Source organism: Rhipicephalus microplus, chromosome 9 (assembly GCF_043290135.1).
Source record: "Rhipicephalus microplus isolate Deutch F79 chromosome 9, USDA_Rmic, whole genome shotgun sequence".
NCBI lineage: Eukaryota > Metazoa > Arthropoda > Arachnida > Ixodida > Ixodidae > Rhipicephalus > Rhipicephalus microplus.
Window position 1 is genome coordinate 22,213,293 of NC_134708.1, and position 16,493 is coordinate 22,229,785.

General features: G+C 46.1%; 1 protein-coding gene across 1 annotated transcript; it reads left to right on the forward strand.

The window, feature by feature from the left end:
• Nucleotides 1-373: 373 nt before the first annotated feature.
• LOC142771280 (sex comb on midleg-like protein 4) lies at nucleotides 374-1,996 on the forward strand. Its single transcript, XM_075872756.1, has one exon. The coding sequence runs from the start codon at nucleotides 1,314-1,316 to the stop codon at nucleotides 1,938-1,940; it is 627 nt and encodes a 208-aa protein (XP_075728871.1). The 5' UTR covers nucleotides 374-1,313; the 3' UTR covers nucleotides 1,941-1,996.
• Nucleotides 1,997-16,493: the final 14,497 nt, after the last annotated feature.

Genomic DNA, 16,493 nt, shown 5'->3' on the forward strand with positions numbered 1-16,493 from the left:
TTGGCGAAGCGTCTCATCAAAAAGGCACAGAAACAGTCGTCCACATTACTACGTTTCAAATTACACGTGTCAGTTTCGAAAGTTATCTTCTTCCTAAACGACGGCGAAGTTTGCACGCTCTAGAAAACATCCGCGCGTGACGCACTCGGTTTCACTCGTTCGAACAAACGTTCTTCAGCACGCGCTCTGAGCATCACCAACTGAAACGCGATCGCTGTGGACGGGAAAGTCTTGAGACGCCAACAGCACTGACTGCACAGGTGAACGCCGAGAATCGCAGTAAGTGACCGACGTCAAAATAGTTCGACCCTTAACGCCATGCCTGTACCGAATCGTCGGCAAAGACGCCACGTTAAGGGCCAGAAAGCGCGCAGCCGAGCCGCTTCGACGGGCTCCTGCGTGACACAAAAAAAGAAGTTAACTTCTTTGGCGCAAACAATACGGAAAAAAGGAAAAAAGAAAAGGAAATAGTTAACAAGGTAGACAAAGGGGCACATCTTGTTGCTCACTTGCAGTCCTGCATTGGTTGTTCGCCACGGTTTCATGATACGATGATTCTGGGCAGGAGCAGGAATGAAGATGCAAGACTTGCTTTGGAGGCTTATCATATTAAGAAAAGCGGAGCTGACTGTATCAGTGATACTTCCGTTTCTTTGCATGCCATCGAATATGAATTTTTGCGTACACATCTTGGTTAAGATATCGTGTTCTACAAGTGTAATTTGACAACACGCGTGTACTTTCAGGTGTGTGGTGTGATGTATTAAGGTTTAAGGAATTTTCATTTTTACGTATACGATACGAAGCTGTGCGTGCGCATGCAATGTATGTGGTTTCGGCATATATATGCGTTGCTGTGTGAAGAATAAAGCAGTTGTTAGTTTGGCGTCAATCTGTTTCTTTCCTCGCCTTCTTTTTTCCTTTTTTCCGTATTGTTTGCGCCAAAGAAGTTAACTTCTTTTTTTGTGCTATGTACCAACTAGACCCAACGCAAGTTTTACTGAAGTTCCTGCGTGACTCCCAGAGGCACACCGCCGTACTCCGGCCAACGTCCACAGCGACCCGAGACCCGATCGGACATTACCGAAGATCCGTTACCCGAAGCCGGCAGGGCCTTAGTACTATCGGACCTCATTCGCCTCTTGCCCGCCCTGACGGTGTCCAAGCCAGGCGTGATAACGCACGTCATCGACGGGTACGTCATCCAGGAGTCATTGCAACCTTTGTCAGCTTCGACCACGGAAACGACGTCCAGTGTTGAGGAGGCGCAGCGTTACTATCACGTCAGCAGCGCGGACGCACCACTGTCGACGATGCCGGGCCCGGGGACGTACCCTGGTACGTCTGGAGCCGTAACGCAGGATGTGGCCACTAAGCACGAACATCCGCATTCCCTGGATTCGTCCTTCGTCGACACGCCTGGCACAGCCGAGTCACTTCCGGGTGCTGCAACGTTCACAGCGAAATTGAGGCGCAGGCGGAATATTTCGTCACTGGTCTGCAAGAAAACTGAAAAAGGCCTCAAGACGACTCCGCGAAAGACCGCCTCCTGTGTCCCAGGCGTCGATGCCACCTCCAAGTCTGAACTCGTCAATGGGACGCCACCAGAAGTCCCACCGATGTCTCCCCAGGGCTCAGTGGCTTTGCAGGTATCTCCTCCGCTGCTAACCAAAACCCGGCAGCGTCAGCAGGAATCCGCGTATCCACGGCAGAATTGGAGTACCTCGCCGGAAAACTGGACGGTGGATGACGTAGCAGAGTACGTTTCCGGGATACCTGGGTGCGAGCGCATCGCTGAGAAGTTCCGTCACCACGAGATCGACGGCGGCGCGTTGTTTCTCATCAAGGAACACCACCTCATCAGGACGATGAGCATGAAACTGGGACCGGCATTGAAGATTTGTGCTACCATAGGTTCACTTCGCGAGGTGTTGTCCTAAAACGAACCTGTGGCACAAGTCTGAAAAAAATAAAAAAGTTGTTTTAAATGTGGAAACCACTGTTCACTGCGGCATTATCGTAAGCAACGCAAACAAAAGGAACGCGAATTGTTACGGGAATGTAGTCTTTGCGCTGCTTCCCATCATGTGGACGCCCCAAATTGAGGTAACATCTGTTTAACATTAACACCGGTTGTGTTAACAAAAACGATTGCAGTAGCAATCCAGCTAATGTTTTTCGCCATTCAACGCGTCGGCAACGCGAGTTCAGTTGCGTCACGCTAAATCACAAGTGACTTGTTTTGTCTATTGGTGCTACCGAGGATCGAAACTTCTCAATTCAGCGTAGCGACATAGTTTGTACATCGGTTGACTCTAAATTAAATATGTCTTGTCTGTGGCACTCCGTTTTTTGTGGATTGTCAAGCACTTGCGATAGTGAATCAACGATAACGATAATGCAGCAACGATAATGCATCAAAAAACTGTCTGCGTTACCGAAGTTCCCGTACATGAACACCGTCAAAGTTTAATTTCTTTAATAAAAGATGCAAGTTATTCTGGTAAAATAATCGATTGATTCGAAGGTAATCTGTTGAAGCAATACTTTTTTGCAGCCTAGTAGGTTCCTACTTGAAAACTCGAAACTCAACTTGCTGGGCAAGTTGAAGGAAAAACCTGTCTCCCTTCTCGTTTTTCATTCAGGTTGCGCAACAAAGCGAGTTTTCAACATAAGTAATCATTCTTAAAGATTTCGACATCAAGCCCTTGCAAGCGCCGCTACAGAAATGTGGCCGCGCACAACATATTTATAGTGCGACGGAGCAATCAGCGTCTGTAACATCGATGCAAGGTTCAAAACCACCTCAGTCGCGCTTTACCAGAAAAACCAACGAGAAAATTTGAAACGCGCAAATTTCACTTGCCGTATCAGCACAACTTGCACACGCTGAACCTCTGCTCTTCTCCACATCGCATGAGCTCATAAAACGTCACGTCTGCATCGTGCTTCGGCATTCGGTCCATGAGCGGATATTTATAATTGATAAACCGCCCTAATCAATCAATCACCTAAATACAGAAAACGGTATGCACGCGAATTCCTCCATCTCTGCCATCGAGCCGCAAAATCGAAAACCGAAACTCACGCCTAGCCGAAATAAGGCAACGAGTACCTAAATCGAGAACCGAAAATGAAAATTTTGACTAGCGATGACATCATCATCAGCAGTAAGTCATTCATTCAGGCAACGCCTCCTAAAAAAATTATGCCTGGAACGTGAGCCGCAAACGCGCTGCCCTACCCTCTGATTTTACCCTCCTCCTTCGGTAAGAAGGGGAGAGTCTCCGCAGCCGCCCCCTGCGAACAAAGCCATCCTCTCACAGTTGCCTCCGAGCAGCCGTGATGTCACGTGACTGAGCGGTACGGAGGCGAGTGGTCTCACGCGGCGGCCAGTCGCAACACAACGCGCAGGAGGCATGGCCTCCGAGATTGCGTGCTGCACCAGGAGGCTCCCAATCGAAAAGAGAGCGACGTTCTAGGCACAGATTTTCTAGGAGGCGGTGATTCCGTTCACGTTATCTGTGTTTCATTTCGCTGCCGTGAGATGCCGTGAGCGCGCATTTGATGTCGAGCTGACCGTTAATAAAGGGCGCTCGCTCAGTGTTGAAGCGCAGTTCACAGAGACGCGCATTGTTCGAGACAGGACGAACACGATGAGCAGCGCTTCGAAACGTGGAAGACCGACGCGACGCCCGGAGGCCGGCAAGACGAGAGGCACGGCGTGCCACGGGGGCCGACAGCGTCATGGTGCGTCTTCCCGAAAAAGCGCCGAGCGCTGGTTAGAGACCACGGAGCTAGCGGCACTACCTCCACCGGCTACAAGCGCGCCAGAACCACTGTTCACCCGCATACCCCAAGAACGGTGCACAAAACCGGACGTCACGACGCACGTTATGTGCGGGCACGTCGTGCAGGAGGCGTCCGAATTGTTCGAGTGCGAATGGAGAGCCCAACCCAATGCAGAGCCGGGACCAAGCGCAGTCGACGCCAGTCCTTCACGGGAACTGTCACTCGTCAACCGCAATGCACGCACCTCATTTGACAGCCGCAACGGGACGCCGTTGCGGTTATCGGGCGTCACACACGCTAGTGCTCGCGGATCTGCGACTTCTACCCCTACATCGGCGGTTGCCGCTATGCCTACTTCTACGCTGAGTACGCCGCCTCCTCCGCCACTCCTAGCACCATGCGTCACTAGCGCCAGGGGAAACCCGGCTTCTACCGTGATATGCGTTTGCGGAGGACACCAGCCCACCACTGCTTCTCAGCAGAACTACGATCGGAACCGCAGCATCCCAACAACGAACCCGGACAACCAGGCGGCCAACTCGTCTTCGCACACCGCATCCGAAGCTACAGCCTCAGACGACGCAGACATGAGAGAAGAGGGCGATGAATTGGCGGCTCCTGCGCCCTGCCCGCCATCCCAGAGTCTGTGCGCGGGTGAGCGTGCGATCGCGGACGGCGCACGTACGAGTGTGCGTGAAATCGCATCGCAGACCTCGCCGCCTGGTCCGAGTACGCTTGCACAGGCTCCTACGGAGAATTCAGCCGAGGAGTGGTCGGTAGAAGACGTGGTACGGTACGTCAAGGGGATCCCCGGGTGCTCCTTGCACGCCGAGAAGTTTCGCAAGGAGGAAGTCGACGGTGAAGCCTTGCTACTTCTTGGAATTAATCACCTGATTGTCGATATGGGCCTCCCCGTCGGTCCGGCAGTGAAAATATGGTGCGCAACACGTGATTTGCGCCAGCGCCCGCAGTAGGACGTTAGCCATTTCGTTTTAGACCATGGGTCGTAGTTGAACGACGTGAGGAAGTGTTTTCTTCTCTCGATGTTTTTAATTCCATGACTTTTTTTTTACGCCGATTGAAACGTGCGACAGTGCTGCACAATAACTTTGATTATTGATATGTCGGGTCTAACGTCCCAAAACAGCCATATGATTATGAAAGACGCCGCAGGGGAGGGTTCCGGACATTTCGACCACCTGCGGTTCTTTAACGTGCACCCAAATCCGAGCACACAGGCCTACAGCATTTCCGCATCTGCACAATAACTTCTCCGGCCATCATGGAACCCTGGGACTTACGATATCTTGTGCAAAAAACATAAAAACGAGGTACCAGCATTTTTGTGTTCAATAAAATATTTTAGGCGTTTTTCATCTCTTAGATTTTGCAGAAAGCGAAGCCAACCGGAGCATTGATGAACTAGGGTGCCTTAACTTGACAGTGATTACTAAGCATGTGCAACGTGAGAAAGATTGGCATGGTTATTGAAGTATTAATCCTACTTGATTGGAGACTTTGATATTTGCACATGCGTTATTCATTCGCGTGGGCATGCCGTGGACACCACTTGTCAGTACATCAGTAAATGTGAACTCTTCGATATAGAATATAGTGCATGCCTCAAAAACACGCACGCTGTTATCAAAAGAACGCATAGTGATGTGTTGGCGGCATTTCGAGATAATTAGATGTGGGAATTGCTTTGAGACGTGGATAACGTCATGTTATCTGTCCATGGGTGATGCCTTCGTTGGCACGAGTGCTAGGCTGTAGCGAAACGACGAAAAACTGGGGAATTGGCCTCTAAGTGGTAAACGAAACAGTGATATCCGGTCCCTAGTAGGTACTTCAACAACGTGATACTTTGTATTGTTAGATTTTTCTCGAGAAGTTCTAATTGTGAATTACTACAATTTATATGCATGGATACGACGGAATAGTCGAAATTGTGAACTACTGCAATGCAATCGATATAAGTGGCATGTATATGGATGTATACGACGGAATATAGTTCCCGCTGCGTTCAGGACTGACGCAAGTTTTACCAAGCGACGTTGACATGCAATTATTTCATGATGACATCACAGATTTTGATGATTTGTGGTGACTCGAGCTGTCGTCGCTGGCGCTGAGAGTCGCGTTTGATCGAGGTGTATATAAGACCTTCAAAAATTCAGGAACTCACCCGGTATCATGAAAATGGCGGCAAGCGTCTCTTGGCGTCTGCGCGCCTGGACTATTACGTTTGTTTCATTACGTCATGGTTCAGAGGAGAAGTATTTATTGAATGACGCTCGCGGAATCGGTCCACCCGTCCGTCCGTGACCTGGAACGGTGCCAGCTGTGGCTTCTCACAGTGTCACATCAGTCGCGTGATGGACACATTTCAATGTAGTGTGGACACATTTCTGTGTGGTGTGGACACTCATGCAGTAAGTATTGAAAAACGTCGACTCATTGCGTAGGCGTTGTGCTATGCCCATATGTATAGCCTTGTGTTTGCTACAAAATATGCGATGTCGACTTTTGTGCAAGAGGAGTAGCCGGTGGCACGCATTGGCACCAACCTCTCTTTATATACATTTATAAAAAAGAAAATAGCACAGCGGAGCATGGCAACAGCTGCGTCACCACAGCTGTGGCCTGACAGAGGCTCGTGTACACTACCAGCGGCCGTGACTTCAATGTCAGTGGACGTTAAACAACACCAGTTGGTAAAAATTTCCAGAACCCATCAGTGCGGAATCATATCACGGTTTTGCGACGTAAGGCTCCAGATATTAATAAATTATGTTGATTCTAACACCTCTGTTTCGATCATCCTGGCGTCATTTTTGTCTTAAGAAATTCTTTCTCAGATGATTGTATTGCTGACCTCATGCTTAAAAGAAGTAAATGATATATGGGAGTAACGTGCGCTTTTAATCAAGAATTCTTGTTATCCGACAAACTTAATGCACAAGATAATATATTTTAGGTGCGTTTACGTATTGGTTATGTGAACCACCGCTGCCCCACCCCACCTTATTTTTTGTGGGCGTCTGGGGGGGGGGGGCTCTTTTTCTTTTAAATTGTATGTTATCAGCATTTGTGTGCAATGTTCCAGTAGTACCCGTCGGTATTGTCTGAAGTAACGTCACCCTCTCTTTAGTATCCACTGTCTATCAAGGAGATTGCGGGATAAGCAATTCACATGTCGACTGAAGAAACATGGAAGTGCGTGCATCAAGAGAGGGTTCGATTCGAGATCCCGAATTTGTGATTCGCTAAAATTGATCTAGCCAGAGGTGTAAGAAGGGTGAGGCGCTTTGAATATAAACGGCCTTCTATCAGCTTAGCAGTTACTGAATCAACATTCGTACAGGTAATCGATAAACTTGCGTGTATTGATGACTATAACGCTAACTTTGGCGACTTCAGCATCGAAAGTAAGACAGAAATAAAATATCATTCTTTTAGAAGCGCTCACAATATTGGTGTGTGTGTGTGTGTGTGTGTGTGTGTGTGTGTGTGTGTGTGTGTGTGTGTGTGTGTGTGTGTGTGTGTGTGTGTGTGTGTGTGTGTGTCTGTGTGTGTGCGTGCGTGCGTGCGTGCGTGAGTGTGTGTGTGTGTGTGTGTGTGTGTGTGTGTGTGTGTGTGTGTGTGTGTGTGTGTGTGTGTGTGTGTGTGTGTGTGTGTGTGGCAGTGATTTTCTTATGCACACCAATTTTTACAACAATGCTTGATTTGTTCTCCTTTCTTAATTTTTCCTCAGCGTAACATTTCGTTTAGGCACATAGTCTTGCACACCTTGAGAAGCCGTGTTTTACAGCGCATGCTCATGAAAGTCTAATTCTTGTTCTCAGTTAGTTATAACTGAGAGCAATAATGAACATTTCGTCTGAATTAGAGAAAACCTGGTGTCTGGCGGTAATATTGTGGTCTTCAGTGTTTAAGGTTTTGATGCGCGCTTTTTGATGCTGTCAGGAGTGCAATCGAAGAATTCGGTGAAGTTAATTTCCAAAAGAAGCATGGTATCTTCGTGAATAACTTTTTGGAACTTTTGAAGTTCTACCTAGAGTCCACTGCAATCGGCCAACAGGAGGGTACCTACGTTCAAAAAGCTGGAATTTGTATTGGATCTGCAGTCGCACCTGTTCTCAGTGACATATTCTTGGCAGCCTTCGACCAACGCCTGAAGGATGATCTGTCCCATTTGGATGTCGTTCGCACCTTCAGGTATGTGGACGAGTACCTTATTGTGCTTGGGAAGGTCCCACGTGAACGGGTACAAGGTGTTGTGACAGGTGTCCTTGAGGTTTTCAACAGACACTCCAGTGGCCTGAAGTCCACGCACGAAATGCCGGTTGAAAATGAGATCCAGTTTCCGGACCTACGACTGAAGTTTGCCAAGGGGCACATCTGCTTCAAATACAATCCGCGATCGAAGAAAGGCTTGTTGCCTTTTGATAGCGCGCACTCGAAGTTGATTAAGAGGGGCATTGTGTTGTCAGCTTGTGCGGAAGCCCTCGACAAGTCTTGCCCTCATCTGATGTTTGAAAGCTTCGAGAATCAGGTAGCTCGTCTGGGTGCGGCTGGATACCCAGCACAGTTTTTAGCTAGCGCTTGTGGAAGCCTTCTTAAAATAATACAAGGGCGGGGGTCCAAGCGTCGAAGGAAGGGAGAGGAGGCCTATTCATGTTATGGCTTACTTACATAGTGTTTCCCATAATGTAAAAAAGGTGGCTGATAGGTACGGTGTGGATGTACTGTTTTCAGCGCCTACAAAGTTACGTCAGATCTGCTCGTTAATGACTAAACAGAAGAAGGCAAAATGCACAAAAAAGCATGCGAACGTGTTCATTAGGTGTGTATTTGCTGTTGTATATCTGATTCCTTTGTCGTGTGGGAGGGTGTACATAGGGCAGACGGGGCGTTGCCTCAACGAACGCTTGCGTGAGCACAGTCTGGCCGTAAAAGGAAAAAAAATGGTGGTCATTTAGATTTCTACTGTAGGACATGCGGTTGCACCCCCCGGTTCAAGAATGCGTCACTCATGTCCAAGGCACGTGAAAAGACCGAAAGGGAGATAATCGAAACGTACTTTATCAGGCAATATGATGACAAGTGCATAAGCATGCCTTCAATTTCACTTTCGGACAGGGAAATGGTCTTCCTACATGGTCATGTGTAATGTTGTGGCTAACGCCTTCCATTGTTTTCTCTTCCATTCCTCTTCTTTTGTTTTGTTCATTAGTGTTCTTGTTTTATTTCCCATGTGACGCTACGTAATGCTTTGTAAAAAAAGGAAAAAGAAAAACTGCGCTCTTTCCTGTCTCTCTTGTTTTTTTGTTCAAGTTTGTGCAGCAATTCAGTTCTTCAAGAAAAGAGGCTTGTTGCGGTGAAATCATCAGGTAGTTGCGAGGCTAAGCGCCAGTAATTAAGCTGCGCCTTTAGGCCCTTTGTCGTGTTTAGCAGTATACCGCGCAGCGTACGGACCCAGCGGACGTGTCACACTTGCTCTGGTCGTGGCCCGGCCCTCAGCAAGCGTGCCTTCGTCGTCCCAGAACAACCGGTCACCGAAAACAGTTTCCCTACCGACTTACAAGCGGGGATGAAAGGACCGTTCCACCGATCCTCGTTAAACTTTGTGCACGAGCGTAATTAGTTTGTTTATGCGTGATGAGCCTATGTTCTTATTATGTATGTTTGTTACGCCAAAAGGCAGTCTTTCAAATAAAAAAAAAGTGCTACGCAGATTGAACTTGAAGGCAGAGATGGCTCCTTTCGCTTGCTTGCTTGCTCGCTTTGCTTTGCTTTGCTTTGGTTTGCTTTGGTTTGCTTTGCTTTGCTTGTGAAGGCAGCAGTTATTATAAAGAAATTTTTTTTTAATTTCGAAAAGGAATGAGAAAAACATCGGTTGCCATACGAATAGACATTAATTTATTAATGATTATATAGATTGATGCATACATGTATGGAAAACAATGGTACTTCCTGATTTCCACCTCTCCTTCTCTTATCCCTTATTCACGTCCTTCATTAAACAGCTCGTACCTAACATGCTACACGGAACGTATTGTGCTTGATTAAGAGGTTAACAGCCGGAAATGCAGATATGCTTCAAATGGTAAAATTACGATAGTAACCCAATACATAAATTTGGGCATTCCACTGATGGACGACAGCGCATACTTTTTACATCTCTCAACGAATTGATACTCAACAGACGCACGGAATTTGCTTCGTGAAGCAAAAAAAGGAGTTTAAAATACACTAGCTGACACATATATGTTACAAACTTGCCTGATAAACACCTAGTTAGCAAGTGTGCATGTAATTCTTAAACGACTTCATTTGATGAGATGGACGTCCTTTTCCATGACACAAAACGTTGTCACGGTTAGAAAATGTTGAGTTTTGTTCCCGGGTCTCCTTAGAAATTCAAACCACATTAGCCATTCAGTAAATCAACTAATCAAGCAAATCACAAGTGCAGCTTTTCGCATATATCATCATTCGCGAACATCACTGTCATTTATGAGTTTGTAACAAAACGTTACTAATAACGCTGTTATGAAGAAAAAGAATTGACGTCTCACTGGAAGTAATACTTATAGAGGGCAGCCCTTCTTTGTTGGTACTTTTTTATTTTTACAAATGCGGTAATTTTTTTCTTTGTTGTTTGTATGCAATTTAAAAGAATGTCTGACCGAAATATTTCTGTCGCTAGATTTAAAGATATCCGATTTCAGCATTTTATTTACTGTTATTTTTTGTTTGATTTCTCTATTTAGTTATCTCGTTTGCTTTTGTCGGCTGATTAGAAGATTTATTATTCTGGATAATCCGCTTTGATGCCAGTCTACTTGTCCCATGTTTTTTTTTTACAAATTGAATGAGAAAACACACATACACACACACTCTCACAATAAAAAGAATTGTTTGCCAGATTTGAAAAAAAAAATATCGTGACCATTATTTATGCACTTGCTGGGTCGCTATAATTAAACAGCAACGCTCAGTTTGCCACGTGCCAGCGTGACGACCCCTACTTAACCGCATCATCGGATACTTGAGTGGCTTGCCTACTACTCCTAATGCCAGACTACGTCGTGAGCTACGGCTGTTAAAGCTAGACAACAATGTCCTGCAGCGCTATACTTACAATGCGGATGGGCATTGGCAGGTGCCAGTACTTCCTCGTTCGCTGTGAAAGCAAGTTCTCGAAGCATTGCTCGACGACCCATCAGCTGGACACTTAGGGTTTCAGAAGACCTACAACCGCGTTAGGAGCCGTTTCTTCTGGCCTGTTCTTTCTATCTTTGTGGCTAATTATGTCACTTCTTGCACAATTTGTCAACGGCCGAAACGACCAATTTCAGCTCCCGCTGACCTATTATAACCAATTCTATGTCGTGATACACCTTTTGCCATTGCTGAAATAGACCTCATCGGACCACTTCCCGTAACGCCAACGGGCCACCGCTGGATCGTCACAGCCATCGACCACCTCACACGATACGCGGAGACCGCTCCTCTACGCACTAGTTCTACCTCAGACGTTGCCGCCTTCTTTTTGGAAGCCATTGTGTTGCGTCATGGTGCGCCTCGCACGTTGTTGAGTGACAGGGGCAAGGCCTTCATGTCCCCAATTCTTGTCGAATTTGTAAAAACTTGTGGCATACTTCATGAGACCACATCTCCTTACCACCCACCGGCAAATGGCCTGACAGAGCGATTCCACCGGACTCGAATCGACATGATACTCATGTACATCGGACCGAACCACGATAACTTGGACAAAATCTTGCCGTTCGTAACGTTTGCACGCAGCACCATTGTTCAACGAACCACCGGACATTCACCTTCCTCTCTCGTCTACGGTCGTGCGCCGACATTCACCATCGACGTCTCTTTCTTCAATGTAACGACGAAAACGTCCACAACTACACCAGAACATTTCGTATCCAGGCTCGTTGACACACGACAACGTGCTCAACTCATCACGGAGGCTAGTCAACAAGACCGCACACAACGCTATGACAGCTTTCGTCGAGACGTCACCTTCCGTCCTAGAGATTAAGTACTACTTTGGACGCCTATTCGTACACCCGGATTGAGTGCAAAGCTTCAGCGACACTTTCTCGGACCTTACGTTGTTTTCGGATGAACATCTCCAGTCATGAACCTGGTCACTCCAGCCGAGGGTTCCTCAGACTGTCGTTACTGTGTCTCCGAGATTGTGTACGTTTCACGTCTGAAACCCTTTCTTTGCCGTACCTTTCCTCCCCATGTCTCGGCCTGGCCGGCCGCTATAGTGCGCGGAGAAAATGAGTGTGAGCATTATTTATGCGTCCCATCTTCTCATCTGTACGTACTCATCATCACCACTCCAGTTTGGGTTGTGGGGCACACATTCGAGACAATTAAGAACATTCGAGACAATTAAGAACATTCTTGAGGGTCCTGGACGCCGTCTTACAATATATATACCTTTGAAGGTGATGGGTATCTACCCCAGTACCTCTCGCATGCCAAGCTAGCGCTCTACAATCTGAGCTACACCCATAGATGGCTGTGCAGAGAATATTCGCATCCTTCGATGCTGTCTGACCTCGAAGAGCTTCGTACGAACGAGAACACGTATGGACATTTCGTTTCAATTGGACAAAAACCCAATGCCTGGCGCAGATATTCTTGCCACCAGCGTTATTTAAAAATAACGCGTGTAATTATTTGTCATATTATAGTATATTAAAAATAATATATATTATCTTATTGATAATTATATATACTATTATTAATATTATGTATTCAAAATAACGACTGTCATTTTTTCTTCGTTAACCTACCTGTTATTTATTGTAACATTTTCGCTTCTTACAGATTAGTAGACTCATTAGTTTGCATGGAGAGTTTTAACGCACACCTACCTTCTAAAGTCATGAATTCATAGATGAGAGAGAGAACATAATAAAAAGACCGGTTTTTTATACGGAAGAAAAAAAAAAACGTGCCCGTGGAAGTGCTTGGTATCGATCCCAGTACCTCTCGCATGCTAAGCGAGTGCTCTACCATCTGAGATACACCCCCGGACAATGAGGATGGTCAGTTCGAAGGTTGACAAACTAATGCGAGGGGCATTTGCTATTTATTTTCTCATGTTTTCTCCCTCTCTCGAAATTCGGTTTCTAGAACATGGAATCGAGTGCCCGTTTGCTCAGCGTCCATGGCATAGCAAAGAAAAAAAAATAGCGATACAGATCCGGTAGCACAAAAGACGAAGCAGTTGTTGTATAACTCCTGCTAAATTTTATGCAAATGAGGCAAAACTTCAGAAGGCTCTAAGTGTTTGACGATATTAATATATACGAACACGGGCGTTTGGGCATGTGAGCTTGTTTTCCTAAAGGCAGCAGCCTTGAAGAATACAACACCGATGGTCAAAGTGCTCGCTCCTGCCGTGGACCTGGTCAGTGGCAAGTTTAAAGCACTTTAGGGGACCGGGTGGTCCTATACTGTTGTATGCTCTGATCGTATGCTGCAGTCGCCGCTTCGTGCAACGCAGGCAAAAAAAAAAAAACACGTGGCACAGTCATTTGTAGCGCGAGCTCGTGCAGAGGAGAAATCGTCTTCTAATGAATTTATCTAAGCATCTTGATGATGGCATTGTTACATAAAAATGACTCGGGGCGTGGCTATTCACAAGCTGTACCTACACTGATGCGTATAGCATCGACCAAGATGGCGGACAGGACGCACAGCGGTGATAATGAGAATGACGCCTTAAATATGACTAATACCGACTCAGTGGGATCGACCAAGAACTGATTATATGACGTAAAGATTTTCGATAATGAATATTTATAAAAAAATAATCTACGTAGAATGACAAGATCGCGATAAGTGTTGTTCGCCCTTTCAGACCAGACAGAATAGTCATTGTCTTGACTACAACTGAACGTGCTTAAAAATAAATAATGCTAATAATAATCATACTAAAAAGATAACTCTTTTTTATATTCTACTATTGCTGCACAAGTAAGGCATAAGTAGCCAGTTCAAGTCGCATTCGTTGTGTTTTGCGCAGGTAAGCACAAACAGCATCAAAAACGTTCTTGTGGCTGAAGCCCAAAGTCGAAGCGCCGAAGGTAAGTATGCTGTCACTTGACAAGCTCAGCCCCAGCTTAGAGAACGGGACGACAAGAAGTATGTTTCTTAGTCATCTGTACCGGCAACACGATGAAATACAGTGCTCTATATTTTCAGGTTTTAAAAAAAAGATCCATAGATGAGGTATCGCAACACTTGCCATGTATGAATACAAATTTAGCGGCGGGACACGGCAACGTAATCCAGTTAATGTGACTTCCAGTTGTCTCTCAGGATACCACTGGATGTTCCACAGAAATTTTAAATGGGTGAATCCTGTTCATGCAGGACGTTATATATTCTGTATATGATATCCGCGGGAAGCGAAAATTTTTTCTACCTTATCACAGTTATTGTGTCTACTTCAGGGAGGACCAAAAGTACTGGGCCATTCATTTCCGCTCGTGCTATAGAGTCAGCTATTTCATTTAAATCTAATCCACGGTGACCGGATACCCATACAAACTTTATTAGCTTCAGCTGTGTGGGGACTAGCATGAGAAACGTCATTGAGGCGCTTGATTTTTATGACGCTGTGACCAGCGTACAGACAAACAGGGAGTCGGTAATTATAATTGCATTATGGTCATTCACTCATAATTTTCGCAGCGGTAAAATAATATCCAAGAGTTCCGCTTCAAAAACGGCAATGAGGTCCAATAGTCTTAAAGGGCCGCTCACCAGGCTTCCAAAGTACAAAAAAAAAGAGTGCAATATTCTTTCCTTATATTTCTCGTCCTTCTTGGCGTTCTATACTGTGACGCCGACAGTATTTCCCTTTCGCGTAGATGCTCTCGATTCGTTGATATACGCAAAATATCACATGTGACTTGCACTGCTTTGCCATGCAGCCACCCATCCGTTCTTCTTTGCCTCGCATAAATATCGACCACAATCAACCAATCAAACTTCATTTTGTGCGTTCACAACTGCGCAAACGGTGATAGCAGCGTGCAGCCGAGAAGCGCGAAATCCTGGTAGTCTCCAGCGTTTGGGGCTGATATTGTTCACGTGCATTCAAGAACTAAAGGGCGAGGAGGATGCATCGTGTGCATGAAAGAGAGGAGGAAATCACCCCGTCGTCTCTAAACGGGGGGCGGTGAGTGGCCCTCTAATGAAAAAGACTGGCCAAGCAAACGGGAGTATAACCCTACACCTGTCTTTTCTTTCATCCCTGAAGCTTGTGTAGTTTTTACGCGTTTCTACGTGTGCAATATAATCTTTCAGTAGGCTGTTTAAGACCTTGCAGGATTGTAATTCGGGCTTGGAGGGGAAGATATCGTCGTATTCTTTTTTAGTATTCCGTTTTGATTTGAAACATTTGCTGCAAACACATTAGAATTTTCACATTTATTCTATCCAGTTGGGTCTGCGGAAAGATAATGTGCGGTGTCCGAAACCGTGGCCAATGGGCAAAAAAAAGAGGAGTCTGGACCATTTATAAAAACATTTTCATGTTGTCTTAGCGGATAGATGTAAAATTTTTAAAAGGTCTGAGCCGTCAAGACTCAGAAAGGACGGGGCAACGCAGGCAATCGCTCTTCCTGATACACAACGTTGTTACTTACAAAGCTAGAGAGTTTTAGACACAATCGCAAGGTTTCTCATTCCAGCATAACGAGAGGCTTGAGTTCGTAAGCAGGGCCACCTGAGAACACCTGAGAAAGAAAGACGAAAATTTTGAATGAAAAAAAAATTGGCAGCATATCCACGGAGTGAATGATGGAGAGTGGGGCGAAGAATTCGTCCGTCCATTCGTTCTTGCTTCCGTCCGTCCATGCGTCCGTCTGTGTGACCCTCCATGCGTCCATCCGCCCATCCGTGCGTGCGTCTGTTCGTGCACCCGTCCCTGCGTTCATCTATGCATCCACTCCTGCGTCCGTTGATGCGTCCATCCATGCATCTGTCTGTGTGTCCGTTCGTCCATCAGTTACACACTCCAAGTACCACCATCTCACGTCTTTTCATCATATAATCCCTATATAGAAGCACCGCTATCCAGCGGACATTCCAAGGACTAAACGAGAGGTTGCACACGCACACTTTCTTTCGGCTTGCGCTTCGGGTCTACTTCCCACCTTTAACCACCTCGAGTTCACGGTATATGCAAGTTCACTGTATTCATGGCACTCCGGCCCAACGCTCGCTGAACATTTCTAAAACCGAGGTTACACCCAGCGAGTATAGCGTAGCAACCTTTTCCTGTCAGATAGTGCTCAACGTACATGCCAATGGCTGCTAATGTGAAATGAGAGACAGGAGAATTCGGTTTTTACTTTCTTACGGTTTGCGCTTCGTATCTACTTCCCATCTTTAATTACCTCGAGTACATTCATGGTATATACTAGTTCATTGTATTCATGGCACTGCGACTCATCGCTCGCTAAACCTTTCTAAAACTAAGGAGGTTACACACAGCGAGTATAACGTAACAACCGTTTCTTGTCAGATAGTGCTCAATGTACATGCCAATGGCTGCTAGTGGGGATCGCAGCGTTTGCGTTAAATAAAGGCCGAATGCTCCTGTCTCTCGTTCCCTATTAACAGCCGTTGGCATGTACATT

Excerpts from the sequence above, each read along its gene's own strand:
- LOC142771280 (XM_075872756.1), top strand. The coding sequence starts at position 1,314 with ATGCCGGGCCCGGGGACGTACCCTGGTACGTCTGGAGCCGTAACGCAG.